General features: G+C 36.4%; 1 protein-coding gene across 2 annotated transcripts; it reads left to right on the top strand.

Moving 5' to 3' along the window:
* Positions 1-4,107: 4,107 nt before the first annotated feature.
* Positions 4,108-14,672, top strand: LOC111394322 (putative receptor-like protein kinase At3g47110). Of its 2 annotated transcripts, none has more exons than XM_023020072.1 (4): positions 4,108-4,971; positions 5,211-5,573; positions 12,238-14,088; positions 14,208-14,672. In XM_023020072.1, exons 1-4 carry the CDS (start codon positions 4,158-4,160, stop codon positions 14,564-14,566), a joined length of 3,387 nt encoding a protein of 1,128 aa, XP_022875840.1. In that variant the 5' UTR covers positions 4,108-4,157; the 3' UTR covers positions 14,567-14,672. The 2 variants fall into 2 exon arrangements, with proteins under 2 accessions (XP_022875840.1, XP_022875839.1); XM_023020071.1 differs by having other exon boundaries at positions 12,097-14,088.
* The last annotated feature ends 5,647 nt before the right edge of the window (positions 14,673-20,319 follow it).

Raw genomic sequence — 20,319 nt, 5'->3', positions numbered from 1 at the left:
TCTTTTAAATTAGATAAGACTTATCAATGTATCGTAATAATACTAAATAATCATCAATAATTTTCTTATTATTTTACAATAAGAAACGTTTTTGAATCAAGAAATTTATCTTACGAGCCCTCGCCCCTCTAAGCGGGTAAAAGCGCGTGTTGGTTGAAATGTAGAAGGCTCGCAAAAGGGAGGGGCGAGCCACCCCATTCCCGGTTGACGGCGAACCACTATTAAATTACACATAGGTAAGTATTTTAAGATGACTTCTAAACCAACGAACACGGCGCACTTAATATGATGAATAAAATGTGAATGTGTAACAAAATTAGTTACAATCCCACTATTAAATCATGCTACCTTTTACTTTCTAGAGAGTTTAAGAGGCAAAAAATATTGGCTAGGTGAGAAGAATTTGTCGTTTGTAATTTTACGGTCCACAAATACTATTTATTTAGTGTAATATTTGGTGTAATGATTGGAGATGACTCCGTAAAATATTATGAAAATTGCATCAATTTGACAACATGAAAGTTGTATCAATTTAATGCTAATAGTTGGAGATGGCTTAAGGCAACTTCTCTACCATTTTCTTTTTTCTTTTTTTGTAAATTAATCAAACATTATCTGTGCAATGCCATTTTCATTAGAAATTTGGAAGAAACTATTATAAATTTGTAAATATTACTTCCAAATTTCAAAGTCCCACATAGAAAAGAAATGGACAGTAGTGTTCCTAGCAGCCATTATGGGCTGCTGTGCAGTCAGTGTCATACATGCACAAGTAGACATTTTTTTTTTTTAATATATTGAAAAGTCAGAAACTTACCATGCCATGATCCTGCGTTGCATTAGTCTGAGGTTCAAACCAATTTCTAAAATACCAACTTGCTGACTTTCATCTGTTATTGATGTGAACAAAATCCTTCCTTTTTGTACAGTGGATACACTATGCATATTATACTATTGGTCACAATGACCACTTGACTGGAAACTTAACGTCTGAAACTCTTTTTTAGGAGGTGCTGCAATAGCAATGGGATAGTTCATACTTTATAATTCGAATATTTTTTGACTCGATAAAAAAAGAGAAAAGAATAAATGGGCAAAGTGATACAAAAATATAAGAAATCCAGTCTCTATTTTAGTTAGTGATAGTTAATGAAAAAAATTCATGAAAGAGAATAAATATCATATAAAATTTCATTAGATTGAAGAATTTTCTGGATCTTCATTGAATATCCATTTGAATTTTTAATTTCGTATCATTATTAATCCAATGATGATCCAACTGGTTATGTCAAACGATAAAGTTAAATTGAACTTCTGATTAAACAAAAGATATAATTCAATTATTTAATTTTGAAGAACACGATTAAAACTTATACAATCATATATCATTCAAATAGTCAAACTAATTACATTAGTTATATGTTTTCCTTCGGGGATAAACATGAATTCAAAAATGCATATGATTTGAGATTGAATATAGACTACCTTCAAACTAATTTGCTATAATATTTAGAGTATCGTGCCGATAATGTATTATAAACTAGAGAGAAAAAGAGAAGAGATTATATGAGTTAATAGACTTATGTGTATTATTAAGAACCAATGCCCTATATTTATATGTCCAAAATAAGAGTTAAAATTAGAATGAAATGAATCTTTTAAATTAGATAAGACTTATCAATGTATCGTAATAATACTAAATAATCATCAATAATTTTCTTATTATTTTACAATAAGAAACGTTTTTGAATCAAGAAATTTATCTTACGAGCCCCCACCCCTCTAAGCGGGTAAAAGCGCGTGGTGGTTGAAATGTAGAAGGCTCGCAAAAGGGAGGGGCGAGCCACCCCATTCCCGGTTGACGGCGAGCCACTATTAAATTACACATAGGTAAGTATTTTAAGATGACTTCTAAACCAACGAACACGGCGCACTTAATATGATGAATAAAATGTGAATGTGTAACAAAATTAGTTACAATCCCACTATTAAATCATGCTACCTTTTACTTTCTAGAGAGTTTAAGAGGCAAAAAATATTGGCTAGGTGAGAAGAATTTGTCGTTTGTAATTTTACGGTCCACAAATACTATTTATTTAGTGTAATATTTGGTGTAATGATTGGAGATGACTCCGTAAAATATTATGAAAATTGCATCAATTTGACAACATGAAAGTTGTATCAATTTAATGCTAATAGTTGGAGATGGCTTAAGGCAACTTCTCTACCATTTTCTTTTTTCTTTTTTTGTAAATTAATCAAACATTATCTGTGCAATGCCATTTTCATTAGAAATTTGGAAGAAACTATTATAAATTTGTAAATATTACTTCCAAATTTCAAAGTCCCACATAGAAAAGAAATGGACAGTAGTGTTCCTAGCAGCCATTATGGGCTGCTGTGCAGTCAGTGTCATACATGCACAAGTAGACATTTTTTTTTTTTAATATATTGAAAAGTCAGAAACTTACCATGCCATGATCCTGCGTTGCATTAGTCTGAGGTTCAAACCAATTTCTAAAATACCAACTTGCTGACTTTCATCTGTTATTGATGTGAACAAAATCCTTCCTTTTTGTACAGTGGATACACTATGCATATTATACTATTGGTCACAATGACCACTTGACTGGAAACTTAACGTCTGGATTAAAATGTTAACGTATTGAGGAAATGCGTTTGCCAATTAATCGGGGTTTAAAATCTTTTTCTTGCCCAAAACACATTAATTGAGGATTAAAATTAAACAAGCGGATGAAAACGTGTATGATAATTATAGTTTCATTAATAAAACATGACTTTGTCTACATGGTTACTAGTTAACATCGTTTGGATCTATAATGACATAGTAGTGACATATAGAATTTTAGGGTATTGTTTTCTAGATGTTTCATTATTAGTAAAACTGTTAGAAATTTGAGTGGCTATTATTGTATGAAAATTATTTCAATGACCATTTAAATATATATATAGATTTTTAACAAACTGCAATGTTAGTAGCCGATATCAACCCAACTTGTTCTATATAAAAAACTAAAAGGAAAAAGTTGCTCTGCCAGGGATTAAATTCAGGCTTTGGAAACAGGTGCACGTGTCAACACCTATTTTCTTTCTTTCTTTTCTCTTCTTTTTGTATTATGCCCAATAACCAAATGACACGTGCCATCTAGTTCCAAACCCTGGATTTTCACTCTGTCGGTTTAGATGCTTGAAACTAAAAAGATAGGACCATGACTCTAACAAAGGTTTGAAGCCTAGTCAGCGGTCAACCTATAAAAATTGGTGTTTTCCTTTTGTTTCCTTTTTTGGTAGGATGGGCATAGATCCCTTTTTCCTTTCCCCTTTTACTTGTTTTAAAATTAAATTAAACGTTCAACCCCTAACAAAAATCAAACATGCCCTGTTTGAGCTCCATTTTTAGCAAAGAAAGTATTTTAGAATGGTAGATTGATGGAGAATGTGTGGTTAAAAAAGAAGAAAAATTTTGAATTTACGTGTAATATTATTTTATTGAATAATTGTGATTAAAGAGAAGAGAGAAAAAATATATTTAAAAATAATTAGGATCAAACAATGGCTAACATCAAATGGATGAAAAACAGTATTTAAGAACCCATGTGCTACAAAATCAAAAGACTGAAAATCCGAGTGTTTAAATTTGAAAGTTGTAGACCTACGTTTTTTTTTTATTTATTTTTTTTTTTACGAATTTCAATATTGCAACTTATGAAAAATGAACCAAGCCATGAAGAGTCTAAGCCCATGTAGGACAACCATTATTTGGGGAAAATCGAGTTTTGAATAGTGATTTTTAGGAGAAATGTGGTTAAAAAGTAGGGAAAAATTTTGAATTTACATACAAATTATTTTATTGAGTAAATGTGTAGTTGAAAATGAATATGTAGAAAAAAAAAACTTGAAAATAATAGTTGCCGAACAGGAACTAACAAAGATTTGGGGCGTAGGCAACATAAATAAATCATTTAATAACTTTGGATCTAATCTCTTATCCAAATGGTCAGAAATTGTGGACAATCAATGTGCTACAAATTCTAAATAGGAACCCACTTGCAACTTTCTTATAGGAAATAAATAGAGCCATCACTCTTGACAAAGATTTACATAACGAACTTGCACGAGACAAAAGTTTCAGATTCATGGAAAAACTCTGCTTCTTCATTGCAGTGTTATCACTAAACTGCTTTGCATTTTGCTTAGCCACAGATGAAGAAACACTTCTTGCCTTCAAAACCAGAATCACTTCAGATCCTAACAAAATCTTGGCCGAGAACTGGTCGACAAATACGTCCATTTGCAACTGGATAGGCGTTTCTTGCAGCAGGACTCGACAAAGAGTCACGGCCTTAAATTTTTCCGGCTTCGGCTTCAAAGGAACCATGGCTTCAGATCTTGGAAATTTAACATTTCTTAGTTCTTTAGACGTTAGCTCCAACAACTTCACTGGGATAATACCCCCCGAGCTTTCTCACTTGAATCGTTTAAAAGATATAAATGTGGGATTTAACGGCTTCACTGGAGAGGTACCATCATGGTTTGGAACCTTACCAGAACTTCAGCACATTGTTCTGAGTAACAACAATTTCTCCGGCAGCGTCCCTGTGTCGTTAGGCTATCTTTCTACCCTGGAAACATTAGATTTACAGAATAATCAGCTTACAGGTTTCATACCTGTCGGTATCTTCAATATATCTTCTTTGAGAGCACTTGATCTCACTGGTAATACCCTGTCAGGCAGCCTACCGGAGGATATATGTGATAGCATCCCAAAACTCGAAATACTCTCTCTCTCGAAGAATAAACTTTCTGGGCAAATTCCGTCAAATATATTCAAATGCAAACACCTTGAGGTCATGTCATTATCCAATAATCAATTCAATGGAAGCATACCAAGTGCAATTGGAAGATTGACAGTTCTTAGGAACTTATATCTGGGGACAAACAACTTCAGAGGTATGATTTCTTCACTCTGCATTTTGCATAATGATCTTTCGAGCTATTGCAATACAGGAAGGAAAATATCCACATTTATATAAAGTTAATAGTTCATTCAAACAAAAACTCAATGATTAAACTGTATAATCAAAGTTAATTAAACTCAAAGGGAACAAAAAGTGTTAATTCTTCGAACTTTCAGGAATTGTAACAATTTTTATCTCTGACTAATCACAGAATATTTGACTACTTTTCAGGAGGAATTCCATTGGAAATAGGCAATCTTTCACATTTAGAGATATTTAGTATAAGAGGTGGCTCTCTAACTGGGCCAGTTCCATCTTTACTCTTCAACATGTCTTCTCTGAAAACAATTGACCTTGCTGAGAATAGCCTGTCCGGAAGCCTCCCAGTCAACATGCATCGTAATCTTCCTCAACTCGAGCAGCTTTATCTTCAATCCAATCAACTAACTGGACAAGCTTTGTCAAGCATATTGGAATGCAAAACACTTCGGCTCTTGTCATTGTCTGATAACAAACTTACAGGCGATCTGCCTGCAAAAGTCGGAAACCTCACTGGACTGAAATATCTATATCTAGCGAGTAACAACTTGACAGGTACGTTCAATACCTCGGTATCTCTTCTGGCTAAGTTCTAGTCTGCTTTTTTAACGCACGGAATACTTTGTGTAGAGTTTAAAGTGAAGAATACAAAAGATAATTACAACTACAATGCGGAATAATAAACTCTCAAAGTGTAAAATTGAACCAAAACCGACTCCAAGCTTCTTCAACACCATGTTCTTGATGTTGAGCTCAGATTTGTGCCACACCGAATCATGCACCGTCGTCCACGGGAATGGCAATAGATATACCGAGAAAGAATCCACCGGAAGCCACCAAGAATTTCGCCGGAGTTATGGAAAGCTCCCACTTGGTTACCTCTCTATGCTCTCTCTAATGTTATGCCAAGTCCAAGTAGAGAGAATGAAGAGGTCTTGAAATTATAGAGCCAATTCATTTAAATTTAAAATTCAGATATTGTACTATGGTCTAGAGAGTGACAACACTAGTATAGGTAATTGACCACTAGATTAAATCCAACTATTGGATTTAATCTATGATCCATATCACCCCATAACTAACACAATCCAAGTCACATTCTCTAGACCAATCAACTTGCACCAATACTATGCTGTGATCCACCTTTCAAATCTTCACCTTGGATCACATAACATCCATCGCCAAATTCCCCGATTACAAGTGATATCCATTAGTGTGGTCTTATTTTTATCATCATCGCTCACTCCAACTTAGTACCTGCACAACAATTAACCATTGTCAATACTTAGTATTGATAAACATTTGTTGAACTTACCAACCTCTGCAGGGTTATCATCAGTTGCAATTTTAAGCAAAATAAAATCACCAGAAGCTAACTTCTCCCTAATGAAGTGATACTTCGCCTCAATATGCTTAGTACGTTCATGATAAACATGATTTTTACACAACATCAATGAATTTTGACTATCAGTAAAAATCATAGCATTATCATTCAAGAAGTTTAATTTACATAGAAGGCGTTTAAGCCACATGCATTCCTTTATAGCTTCATTTAATGCAACATATTCTGCTTCAGTGCTGGAGAGTGTAACTATAGGTTGCAATTGTGATTTCCAAGTGATACAATTATCACCTAAAGTGAAGAAGTAAGAAGTAGTAGATTTCCTCTGATCTTTATCCCCGGCAAAGTCAGAATCTACATATCCTTTAAGTTATAATTTGTTACTTCTTCTTTCAAACACCAATCCCCTTTTCAAAGATCCAGTTAGGTATCTTAATAGCCATTTAAGTGCAGTCCAATGTGGTTTACCTGGATTAGACATAAACCTACTCAAAAAACTAACTGCATATGCAAGGTCCGATCTTGTGGTAATCATAAAATACATTACAGACCCAATGGCATTAGCATAGGGAACATTACTCATTTCATGCATTTCTTCTTCAGTTTTAGAGCATTGTGCAGATGATAAGTTTGTGTGTGCAGCTAATGGTATATTGACAGACTTAGCAAATTTCATACCAAATTTGGTTATCACTTTGTCTAAATAAAACTCTTGATTAATAGTCATCCTATTATCAGCCCTATTCCTTTTAATAACCATGCCAAGGATTTTTCTTGCCTCTCCTAAGTCTTTCTTGTCAAATTTCGATTTTAAAAGGTTTTTCATCTTTATGATTTCAGCTTTACTAGGACTAGTAAGCAACGTGTCATCCACATATAACAATAAATAAACTTCACAGCCTATTTTAGAGTTATTAACATATAGACATGCATCAAGTTCACTCCTCTTAAAACCAATTTTAAGCATATAAGCATCAAATCTCTTATATCATTACCTAGGACTCTGCTTAAGACCATATAAGGACTTTCTAAGCAAACACACAAGTTTTGATTTTCCCTTCACCTCGAACCCTTGAGGTTGAGACATTTAAATCAATTCATCTAACTCCCCATGAAGAAAAGCCGTCTTAACATCTAGTTGTTCCAACTCCCTATCATACTGGACAACTAAGGCTAAGACTAACATGATAGTTTTATACTTAATAATTGGTGAGAATACCTCATTATATTCTATCCATTCTCTCTGAGTAAATCCCTTTGCAACCAACCTAGCTTTGTATGTTAAAGGGTCTTTAGGTCCTGCTCCTTTTAACTTGTAGATCCATTTACAATGGATTACCTTTTGATTCTTTGGTTTTTCAACCAACATCCAAGTCTCATTTTTGTTTAGAGACTGGATCTCTTCTTTCATTGCCTTTTTCCAACTTTCAGAATTTTCACAGTTAACCGCTTCCTCAAATGAAGTCGGTTCAACTGACTCCAAGGCTTTACCTGAAACTAGGACAAATTTCATCAAATTTGAAGAGATGTATTTCAAATTGGGCTTCACTTGTCTTCTCTCTCTATCCTTCACTAATTGGTAATCATCCAAATTAGTACCTGCAGATGTTTCTTGATTAGGGACAACAGTTTCAGGAATTTCAAGTTCAAGTTGTTCTATCACTGCTTCTTGATCAGATTCTTCTTGAAGTTGGATTTCACTATCCTCTAGATTATCTCCTAATCTCTTCGCCTCAAGTTCCATCTTCTTTCCAGTAGAAGATTCTCCTTCCTCAGTCTGTTTGTTCTGACTTACTATGTTTTTAAGACAAGACATATCAAGTTCGTTGAACTTTACATCTCTACTGTTAATAATCTTAATGCCCTTTACACCTAAAACCCATAGTCTATATCATTTTACTCCTTCTGGATAACCTAACATGACACACTTAGTAGCCCTAGGGTCCAATTTGCCCTCAACCTGATGTGCATAAGCCCACAACCAAACACTCTAATATGTGACAAATCTGGGGGTTTTCCAGACCACAACTCTTGAGGAGTTTTGAAGTTAATAGAACTAGAAGGTGACCTATTTATTAAATAGGCAGCAGTGCACACGACTTCACCCCAGAAACCTTTAGACAACCCAGAATTAATCATTATACATCTGACTTTATCCATTAAAGTCCGATTCATTCTCTCCGCTACCCCATTTTGTTGAGGGATATGTCTTATAGTCCTGTGCCTTATTATACCCTTTCCCTTGCAGAAATTATCAAATTCGAAGTTACAAAACTCTAAACCATTATCCGTCCTAAGAGTTTCACACCCTTTCCTATTTGATTTTCAACTAAGGCAAGCCAAGACTTAAACTTACTAAAAATTTCAGATTTGGATTTAAGGAGATACACCCAAACTTTCCCGAGTGATCATCAACAATGGATAGAAAAAATCTATTTCCTCCATGTGTGGGGTGTTTTTCAGGACCCCACAAATCTACATGAATGTAGTCCAATGGTCTTTTAGTGTTGTGTTCACCTGTCCCAAAGCTAACCTTGTGTAACTTTCCTAGAACACACGTCTCGCAAAAACTTAAAGGTGTAACACTATCCTTACCAAGTAAATTTTGGTCACTAAGGTATTTCAATCCTTTGTTCCCAATGTGTCCCATCCTCTTATGCCAAAGATCAGATTTATCTTCACAAACTAAAGATAATGCCGACTCTTTACTATCCAAGGTTTTACCTTGAAGGACATATAACCCATTCTTCTTGGGACCTTTCATAACTACTAGAGATCCTGTACAAATCTTTAAAGTACCAGCATGAGATTTGAACTCATCACCTTCTTCTTCTAGAGTGCCTAAGGAAATGAGATTCCTTGCCAGGCTCAGGACATACCTAACACCTCTGAGGGGTCTGATAATGCCATCATGCATCCTAATAGCAATATCACCTACCCCTTCTACGTTTTGTGTACGATCATCCCCTAAGTATACTTTTCTAGGATTCACATCTCTATAGTTATAGAACCAAGATTTAACAGGACACATATGAACAGTAGCACCTGAGTCTAATACCCACTCAGTGTCAAAATTAATATTAGAAACATTCATGACATGTATGTTATCATGAGCACCATTTAACTCGGTGTCAAAATCTCCTGACACAGTCATAACATGTAGGCAATTGAGGGAATCACTTACATCAACTAAGTTCTGATCATCATTTTGCTGCGGTCTTTGTTTCCTTTTAAAGTCATTACAGTCTTTCTTGAAATGTCCTAACTTGCCACAATGGAAGCATTTCTTACCACTTTTATCTCTAGACTTAGACCTACCCTTCGATTTTCCTCTGCCCTTCTTACTTTGAAAATGGTTCTATCTCGTCTCATTTCTCCATCTAGCAAACAAACTCTCTTCTCTCGAGCTACCCCTCGACTCTTTCTTAAGTTCTAGCTCCCTAGCCCTCAAAGCATCAGTCACAATATCTTGGGTCAAAGTATCCCTAGCATACGTGATAGCATTCCTAACATCTCTATAAGATTCGGGCGTAGCATTTAAAAGTATAACCGCTAGATACTCATCATCAAATTTCTTCTCGTTGTGGGCCAAACACTTGACGAGTCTGTTAAAGTCACTCAAATTTGATTCAAGATCATTTTCCGGGTCCAGCTTAAAACTAAACAATTTTTGAAGCAAATGTATTTTGTTTGGAAGAGATTTTTCCAAAAAAAGCTTGTCAAGTGCCTCCCACAACTCTTTGGCAGTCTTATGCCGTTCAACTTGTCCTAAAACATCATCGGATAAATGCAATATAATCAAACTATGTGCAATTTCATTCATCTCAGTAATTTCATCCGGTTTAGCTTTTAATGCATCGGGATATTTTTCCGGGTCGTCAAGAGCTTTAGAAACTTTTTGTTGAATTAAAATAGCTTTCATTTTTTGCTTTCAAATGGAATAATCTCCCTTACCATTGAGTTGTACCAATTCAACTCGAGAGGCCATATTAGCAAAATAATGTTTTCAAAAAAAGTCTTACTTAGCCAATTTACCCACACAATAGTGCAAGCCCAAATCAATTTATATATAAATTACTTTCTAAGATGACATAAATGATGATATCATAACAAGTAACACATAACCAATATCACAAGAGTCAAGTAACAATATGGTAGCAAATAACACAATATTTCAATTGTAAATTCGAGAGAGTGTTAGAATGCGCAAACCGAGCGAACCAATCTATTGGTTCGTATTTTAAGGAGAGATGCGAGTCTTTATTGATTTGAAGCCTACAGTAACTGCCCTAAGTCATCCAATAGCTGCTGAAGCACCAGGAAACACCACCGAGCCGCCACGGAAAAGTTTCTCTGTTTCCACTTTTCTGCCCGAGACTGTATCTGTTTCCATAGTGCACCAAATTGAAATCTAACACCACTAGAAGATCAGAATTTCATCAAGAAACAATCTGTATTTTTTGACCTCCGGCTGAATCTTTCTCACGCGTTGAGAGTGTCTTCTGCGCGTGACTTCACGCGCTGCCTCCACCGCCACGCGCTGAACCAGAATGTTTTGCTTGATGCTTGGAGTCTGGTGGTGGTCTTCGTTTGTCCACTAGATGTGCAGTTTTTCCAGAAAATGGGTTCAAAGTTTCTGCTCAACTTGTTTTCAAACAAAATCGAACCCCTTCGACTTCCAATCCGATTTTCAGGTTGTTTTAACACTTTTTACCACTAGCCTAAGCTTTGATACTATTTGTAGAGTTTATAGTGAAGAATACAAAAGATAATTACAACTACAATGCGGAATAATAAACTCTCAAAGTGTAAAATTGAACCAAAATCGACTCCAAGCTTCTTCAACACCACCAATGAAGTGTTCTTGATGTTGAACTCAGATTTGTACCACACCGGATCATGCACCGTCGTCCACGGGAATGACAATGGATATACCGAGAAAGAATCCATCGGAAGCCACCAAGAATTTTGCCGGAGTTATGGAAAGCTCCCACTTGGTTACCTCTCTATGCTCTCTCTAATGTTATGCCAAGTCCAAATAGAGAGAATGAAGAAGTCTTGAAATTATAGAGCCAATTCATTTGAATTCAAAATTCAAATATTGTACTATGGTCTAGAGAGTGACAACACTAGTATAGGTAATTGACTACTAGATTAAATCCAATCATTGGATTTTATCTATGATCCATATCACCCCATAACTAGCACAATTCAAGTCACATTCTCTAGACCAATCAACTTGTACCAATACTATGTTGTGATCCACCTTTCACTTTGTATTGTTGAAAATTTAACACGTGGATATTGATGAGAAGGAGAAAAATTTCTGATCCATAAATTATAGAAAAATCCATTTCACTGTTATGGTCCGCATGTGAAAAAAAAAAAAATTTTCTACCTGGACAATCTCTCTCTCTCTCGTTCATTTTACTGAACAATTTGAAACAGGCAATAAAGCAAATGATTAAATAAATAAAAAAATAGAGAAGAAAATGCTAAAGGAAATTTAAGGGTTCTTGTGTCCTATTTCAAGTATGAATTTCATTTCACTGCTAGTTTGAGTCTTTTCCCTATGGCAACTTTCTGCTTTTAGAAGAGGAGTTTAAACCATGGATTGCCTAATAGTTATTATACCAGCTAGAAAACATATAGTTAAGTTTATTTTTTAAATATGCACTTCATAGGTGTACTTAAAAACTTTAGTTAATGGATATCATAGTCTCTACATTGTGGCAGGGGAATTACCGGCCGAGCTTGGCAAGCTTAATCTGGAGGAATTTAATATCTATAACAATAGCTTCTTTGGCCCCATTCCCTATTCTGTGTTCAATATATCAACTATGAAAAGGATGGCACTTTCTTTCAATCAATTTTCAGGGCATCTTCCTTCAACCATGGGGCTTTCACTTCCCAATCTTGAAGAGCTTCATTTGGGTCAAAACAAACTCAGTGGATTAATACCCAGTTCTATCACCAATTCTTCCAAACTCAACTTCTTATTCTTGGGCAGTAACTCTTTTTCTGGCATTATGCCCAACTTTGGTAACTTACGACTTCTACGGCGCCTCATGATTGGAGGAAATAATTTGACAGGAGAACCTTCGAGTCCAGAATTGAAATTTTTCTCTTCATTGACAAATTGCCGGTATTTGGAGCTTTTTGAAGTATCTTTGAATCAGCTAAACGGTATTCTCCCTGCATCAATTGGGAATTTCTCGTCTCTTCAGGTGTTCAGAGCATTTGGATGCAACATTAAGGGTGCTATTCCTACTGAAATTGGAAACTTAAGCAGCCTGAAAGATTTATATTTAGATAGCAATCAGTTAACGGGATCCATCCCAAGAACACTTGGTAACTTAAAAAGTCTTCAACGTGTTTATCTTGAACACAATAAACTTGATGGATATATTCCCGTAGAGATTTGCCAGTTAAGCAATTTGGGGGACTTGTACCTAAATGAAAATACGCTCGATGGGCCAATTCCGGCATGCATGGGGGAACTCAAATCTCTGAGAGGACTCTACTTAAACTCCAACAGATTGGAATCTGAAGTACCAGTAAACTTGTGGAACCTTAAAGATCTTCTGAGACTAAACTTGTCCTACAACAGTTTTCGTGGTTCTCTACCTTTAGAAATTAAAAATTTGAATGTGGTCAACGAAGTAGACTTGTCCTGGAATCAATTCACAGGTGATATTCCGAGTTCCATTGGCAGCATGCAATCATTAATGTCCATATCTTTTGCACACAACAAATTTCAAGGATCTATTCCTCCGTCTCTCGGAAACATAATAAGCTTGGAATCATTAAATGTGTCCTACAATAGTATTTCTGGAGTGATTCCAACGTCATTGGAGGCACTCAACTATCTACAATACTTTGACGTGTCTCACAACAGACTAGAGGGAGAGATTCCATCGGGAGGGCGTTTTGCGAACTTTACCACTCAATCATTCATGCAAAACTATGATCTTTGCAGTGAAACTCGAAAACAATTTCCACTTTGTAAGGAGACTCTTAAAAGAACAAGGTCAAAGAACGGGAAGTCATTAGTGAAATATATTATTCCTCCTATCATAGCAGTTGTTCTTGCAGTGAGCATGACATTTTTGGTGTTAAGACGAAGACAACTGCACCGAGATGCACCCGAGAGTGAAATTTCATTCCATCGTGCATGGAGAAGGATTTCTTATCGGGAGCTTCAGGACGCAACAAATGATTTCAGCGAAACCAACAAAATCGGAAGTGGGAGTTTTGGTTCAGTATACAGAGGAACACTTTCGGATGGGCTAAATGTAGCGGTGAAAGTTTTCAATTTGCAGTCCCACCAAGTAACCAAGAGCTTTGATATTGAAAGTGAAGTGTTGAGCACCATACGTCATAGAAATTTAGTCAGAATCATTGGATGTTGCAGTAACTCAGAGTTCAAAGCCCTAATACTGGAGTACATGCCTAATGGTAGCCTGGAGAAATGGTTATATTCCCACAATAATTTCTTGGACATGCTAAAAAGGTTAAATATAGCGATCGATGTTGCTTTAGCTCTAGAATATCTGCATCATTATCATACATTTGCTATTGTTCATTGTGATTTAAAGCCTAGCAATGTCGTGCTCGACCAAGATATGGTTGCACATGTTGTTGATTTTGGTATAGCCAAACTCTTCGGTGAAGGGGAATCAGAGGTTCAAACGAAGACCTTAGCAACAATTGGATATATGGCACCAGGTGATGTTCCCTTTTGAATGTGATAGGGTTATTTTTTTCTTCAATAAAAATTAATGAAATCTTCAATTTCAGCTTCTAAACTTATGATCTGATCTTATGAATTCTTAACGTCAATGTAGAATATGGAACTGAAGGAATAGTATCCACTAGTGGTGATGTCTACAGTTATGGTGTAATGCTGCTGGAGATGTATACAAGAAAGAAGCCAACTGACGAGATGTTTGGTGAAAAAATGAGCTTGAAAAGTTGGGTGAGTCAGTCATTATCCGAGAATACCATAACTGAAGTTGCGGACAGCAATTTGCTTGGAAGAGAAGACCAACATTTCTCTGCAAAGAAGCAATGTGTCTCATCCATTTTGGCTTTGGCGATAGAATGTTTGACCAATTCTCCTATGGAAAGAATCAGTATGAGGGAAGTTGTAGCCAGACTTCAAAAGGTTAAATCAATGTTCCTAGCAACAACCACAGATGCTTAATATAGCATAATTTTGTCTGTTGAACAGACCAACGTTTTATAACAAACGATTTAAGGATGTTCCAGCATAAATTTGGTTAATCTATAAATCAGCAATTACATGAAAATTTGTGTTTCCAGAAAAAATTGGCATAACCAATGTTCCATAAAAAAATATTCGTACATATATTTCTCCAAATATCCCCATCGACACACTTCCACAAATTTCAGGAGACTTTAGCCAGATTTGATGACAAAAGAACAGAACAATAATGTGAAGACCAACAATCTACATTAAAATATCTTTATCTTTTCTTCCTCAAAGTGTTTTTTCAAATTTATTTCTTGACAAAATAATTTGTGTTCTGTTATTGAGTGTAGGTGAGAAGCACCTAGAAACACTTTCGTGACTTTGACGGTGTTATACAGTCCATTGAAAAAAAAAAAGAAAAAGAATCTTTGGATGATATTATCCATCAATAACTACTAAATTACGTCAAAGACTGAATTTGAACCTCAAACGGATAGTGCCCACAGGAAACAATTTGGCAACTCGAAGATATGAATCGTGTGAATTTGAAGCGTAAATAGAGGAAAACGCTTAAGCATTACCTTTTACACTAGAGGCTCAGCTCCCGTCGCTCCACTGCTCTCACTTTGGAGTTCTTGTTGAAGTAGAAGGACTAAAATAAAGGTTACATGATATTTTTTCTGCATAAACAGTTTGAATATAAGTACTTACACATTGGCACACAAGTAAATACTTATCGAGATGTGTCTAGGACCATAAAACAAGAACACTAAAAATATGAATTAGCACAACTTGTAACATCAAAATTTCATCTTTATTTCCCTATCATGAATGATCCATTCTTTTCAAAATCCATATTTTTCACGAGGAATCTTAAAATATCATCACACATTACATATTAGTAGTATTAGTACCACTATGAAGTCTACAGTAATACCCAAGCTTTGAAACATATGATAGAAGAATAAAACTTTCAATAAGTAGAGCAGAATCCCACAATGCGAGACAAAACTCTTTAACACTTAGCCGGAAGCAACTTCTCAGGTAGTAAATCAATCAAACAGTTTGTGTGCAATCAGCAATGACATTTCCATTAAACTGATAGATGTTAGCACCAAGTTTCAATTTTTAACTCCCAGCAATAATCAGATGTACCCACCCATCCTCTACATTTTCCTGCCACCCTTTGTAAGTCACATACAATTCTCAAAAAAAAAAAAATAATAATAATAATAATAAAAAAAAAAGTTATATATATATTATTCTAGGATGTTCCAACCTATAGCTTTGGTTGATCTATCAACCAGAAATAACATATACAAATTTGATGCTTCTAATTTATTTGCACTAAATGAGGTTAAATTAAGATTACGGATGTCGTCGAATATTACAACTATATTACAATTATAATTGTACCATATACATATATTAATATATAGATTATTTTTATCATATTTAGATCGATTTGGTTCTATATAATGACAATATGTGCGGGATATCAAGTATATTTGACATGATATTACAGCACTTTCGATTCCAAATAAATTAACCTTTGCTTCCGGCAAGCACGGCCGGCTAGCAATTTTGTCTTCGTTCATTCCTTTTGATTTTCTTTTCGTTTTTTTGTCCTCGTCCAGTTTGCTGGGTCTATTATCGTTCGTGCTAATTTTTGCACTTTGGGTATTGAGGCTTATGGTCTAATGGTCCCATTAGCGACTATGCTGGAGGAATCGATGTTTTTCTTGGAGCTATTTGTTGGATATTGGTTAAATAAATCGAGAATTGAAAATCAATTAAAGTGACTTCGTATTGACTTCGGTCAAATATTCAAAAGCTCGACTCAATCCGTTTAGACAAAATTGTTTGCCACTTCGCCGCTTCGGGGCGCACAAACGGGGATCGAAAAAGGACGAAAATCAGGTCAAAATATTTGACCGTGCGACTGCATGGTTGGTAAACCGCGCGATCACACGTCAAATTCAATTCCGGTTTTTTTTGAGTAAAACCGTGCGACCACACGGTCTATAACCGTGCGGCCGCACGGTTGTCCAGTGAATAGACACCTTTTCATAAAGGTACATTGTTTGGAAAGGGTGCATGGTTTGGCCTCAACCATTTCGTCCACACCCTTTCATGGTCTATAAATAGGACCCTTTGAGTGTCCTATTCCTAACAATTTGATATGCAAAACATCTCTCATCCTCTCTTCTATCCAAAATCAAAATCATTTTATTTATTTTGATTTTCCTTCATTTCATCCTTAGAGTACATAAGCCTAAATTTGGTTCGTTGTACTTGTGTTTTAGAGTGCTACAAATACAAGTGTAGCCGTTGTATCTTGGGAGTCGATTGCCGAAATTCGTAGGCACCGTTGCAGGGCAAATTCGACTTAAGGACAAAGAGTCCAACTCTTGCCTCGGCTTTGTCCCTACTTTCTTCTTCTTGTTGTTTGTGTTTTCTTTGCCGTTACTCTATCCAATTTTCGGCACGGATTTACAAACCATCATTATACTTATTTTGGCGTCACTATTCACAAAATTCCTCCAAAAATATTCAGATCTCATTCTTGGGTTGGACCGATGATACTGGAGTTTGGTCCTTCGTTTCTACCTTAGGTGAAGGTTGGCGGTGGTATGTCAATGGAAAACAGAATTTTCAGCAGTGACGGGTGACTGCTTTGATGGTGGTTTTGTGTGGCTTGGAAGTTGGAGTTCGCTATTTGCAGCGATAATTTGTGGAAGAAATTGGATGGTGGTTATTTGAGTAAGTGGTAAGTATTTTGCTTTGATTGGTATTATTAGCTTCGTCGTCCTCATCACCAACATCCACAGAAGACTCCTTCCTGACATAATTGACCTTGAAATCTTAATCATTGTACATGTCATGTTCTATTACAGATGATTGGTTTTTCTTTTTCCCTTTTCTCCATCTTTCTCTACTTGGTGTTCAGCATGCCTTCATTAGTATGTAACTTGTTGTTTTGCTAGCTGTTGGTAGATCATCCTTTTTTTTTTTTTAACCCTCCATCCTCTTCGCCAGATTCCATGGACTGCTCTCCACCATTGCCAAGCTAAAACAAATGTAGAGTAATTGAGTGCAGACTGGAAGTGGCTTTCCGACGATTGCAAACGGCGTTAGGGCAGTAGGGGTGGAAGATGATTATGTTGGGTTGTGGGTCTGTTTGGTTGTAATTGGGCTGAAGGTTGGTTTTGGATATTTAGTTTATTGGGCTTGTTGTCTTTGGGCCATGTGTGTATATAAGTTTGTAGTTGGGCTTTATGGATCTGTGACTTTAAGATATTTAGAGATCTCATTTTAGTGGAAATTACAAAATTCCAGACATTTGAAGATCATAGTGCAATAATCAAGTGAAAAGGTTTTTAATTCAAAATTCAGGTATTGATTTAATTATTAATATTAATAATAAAATATATCATACCAATCTAATTTGAAACTCTAAATTCAAATTCACGTCACTCCATTTTCTCTCCTTACTCTCTCACTCAACCTACACCGACGCCGCCTCCCACTGTCGGAGACCACCGCCCACATCAACAATGCACGCCGAACTCACAGCACCGCACGACACCGCAACTAGCACAGATGCCACGACGAGCTTTGGTTTCACGACGATCGTCGATGTCGTGACTGCTACAAAATCGTCAAATGTTGATCTGAGTGTCGCTGTGAGAATTGAAGTTAGTGCTCACTGAGGTGATGCGTGGCGCCGTCGTGGCTACATTGTGCGGCAATGCTGGTTGACGACAGTGTAGCAGCGCTGCCACGACAGAAAAATGTTTGTTGATTTGTGTAATTTCAGTGTGTGTGGAAGTGTATAGGTGCGTTTGTTAGTTTTTGGAGTGGTGGTGGATGCGATGGTGGTGCCGGGTGGGTAGGATGGTAAGTTGGATTCAACTTGAAGAAGTTGAAGAAGAGGTCGAATGAGTTCAAGAGTGAGTTGGGCGAGTTCGAACAGGTGTAGGAGTGAATCAGCGAGTTTCAGGTTGGAAAACTTGCACGGGTATGTTGAAGGGTGTGTGGTTGTTTTGATGTTGCTTATGGTGGTGGTAATGGTGGTTTAGGGCTGCTACGGTTTTCAGCAGGGGCGACCTCAAAGTGTAGTGGTGGTGGTGGTTTGGGATTTTTGTGGTTTTCAACAATGGCGACATTGGGGTGTGGTGGTGGTGTTGATGCTCCTTGTGGTGATGGTAGTGTGTGGTTGGATACGGTGGTGGTGTGTGTACGCTATGATTGCGGTGGTGTTGGTGGCACTATCGGTGTGTGGTGTTTAACCAATTGTGGTGCAGATGTAGGTTGTAGTGTGTTGTGTTGTTATTGGTGGTGCTGGATCGAGCTCGGTGGTGCGGGTGTTTGGAATCTGTGACCAACTATTTTGACGTCTGTGACCAACTATAATTAAACTATGGTGATGGTGGCGAGCAATTGGCAGTGGACTAGTGGTGTTGGTGGCGGAGGTCTGTGACCAATTATTTGGTGTTTGTGACCAAGTATTTGGTAGATTGTGACCTAAAATTTTGATAACTTGTGATCGAAAAATAATACGTGACCAACAAATTTGAAAATATGTGACTGATAGAAAAATTGTAACCTATAATTTTTTGATCTGTGACCAACGAAATAAACTGTGACCTAAAAAACTTTTGATTTGTGACATCGAAATAATCTGTGACCAATTAATTTGATAATATGTGATCAATAAATAAATTATGGCCTATAATTATGTATATGTGACCATTAATTATATAATTGTGACCTTGTTATATTTAGTTAATAAATATTTTTAATTGATTAACTAAGAAACCTGACTTTTGCATTTTGTAAACTTAAAACCTGATTTGTGAAGTCTCTATACTTAAAGCATGATTTGTGAATTTTTCCCCTCATTTTATATATCATATATTTTGTGATGTTTACTATTTCAAAAATCGGATATTTCGTTAATTAATTAATATATTTTTAATATTAATAATTATAAACCCACCCAAACCCTAAATTATTTTCCACTTTATTCTTTCTATAATCCCCCGCCCCCCCTCCTGCTTTTCTAGCAAGTATGATATTGGAGAAGAAACTGCACCTCACCCGCCTCTTATTAAAAATCTGTGAACTCTCTTTCGTTTTTCTCTCTTATCTCTTTTAAAAAAAAGCCAACACCGTTAACCCTTACGAGAAATCACTCATAGCAACCACGTATAGGATGACTCATGTAGTGCAGCTGCACTCATTACCACTTTGTATACCTAGGCGCTGCGTAGAAAACCACCAATCCAATCCAATTTAAGGATGGTTAGCCGGCATTTGGTGTTTGTATTTTTTGGTGGTTGTTGGTAGAAAAATAAAAGAACCGCTTCTCTTACTATTCTGTTGGTATTTTTTGGTTGTTGGAGCGGTAGTGGTGTGGTGATGGTTTCCATGTTATAGGGCTCTGGCGGTGGTTTTAGGAAATCAGCTTAGCTAGAGTTGTAGGGTAGTTTTTGGTAGTGCTGGTGGTGCAGGATTTTGGGGTAATGAGGGTCGTGGATTTAGCAGTGACGGTGGTAGTACAATGGTGGTGGTCGTGGCAGTGGTTATGGTCTTGATAGTGAGATGTTGATGGCGATGGGTCTGTAGGATGGTGATGGATCTGACACGACGACATTGTGGTATTTTTATACGATGTGTTGACTTATTTGAAGTGGTGGTGGTTCTGGCGGTGATGATGGTGGTAGTGCTGGAGTCAGTGG

The sequence above is a fragment of the Olea europaea genome, chromosome 5 (genome assembly GCF_002742605.1).
Source record: "Olea europaea var. sylvestris chromosome 5, O_europaea_v1, whole genome shotgun sequence".
NCBI lineage: Eukaryota > Viridiplantae > Streptophyta > Magnoliopsida > Lamiales > Oleaceae > Olea > Olea europaea.
The sequence above is the reverse complement of the archived record's forward strand: the minus strand, read 5'-3'. Positions and strand labels throughout refer to the sequence as shown.

Bases quoted from the DNA above. Each gene is read 5' to 3' on its own strand.
- LOC111394322 (XM_023020071.1), top strand. From the start codon at position 4,158: ATGGAAAAACTCTGCTTCTTCATTGCAGTGTTATCACTAAACTGCTTT. The intron at 4,972-5,210 runs GTATGATTTCTT...ACTACTTTTCAG, and splicing joins GGGGACAAACAACTTCAGAG to GAGGAATTCCATTGGAAATA. The intron at 14,089-14,207 runs GTGATGTTCCCT...ACGTCAATGTAG, and splicing joins AATTGGATATATGGCACCAG to AATATGGAACTGAAGGAATA.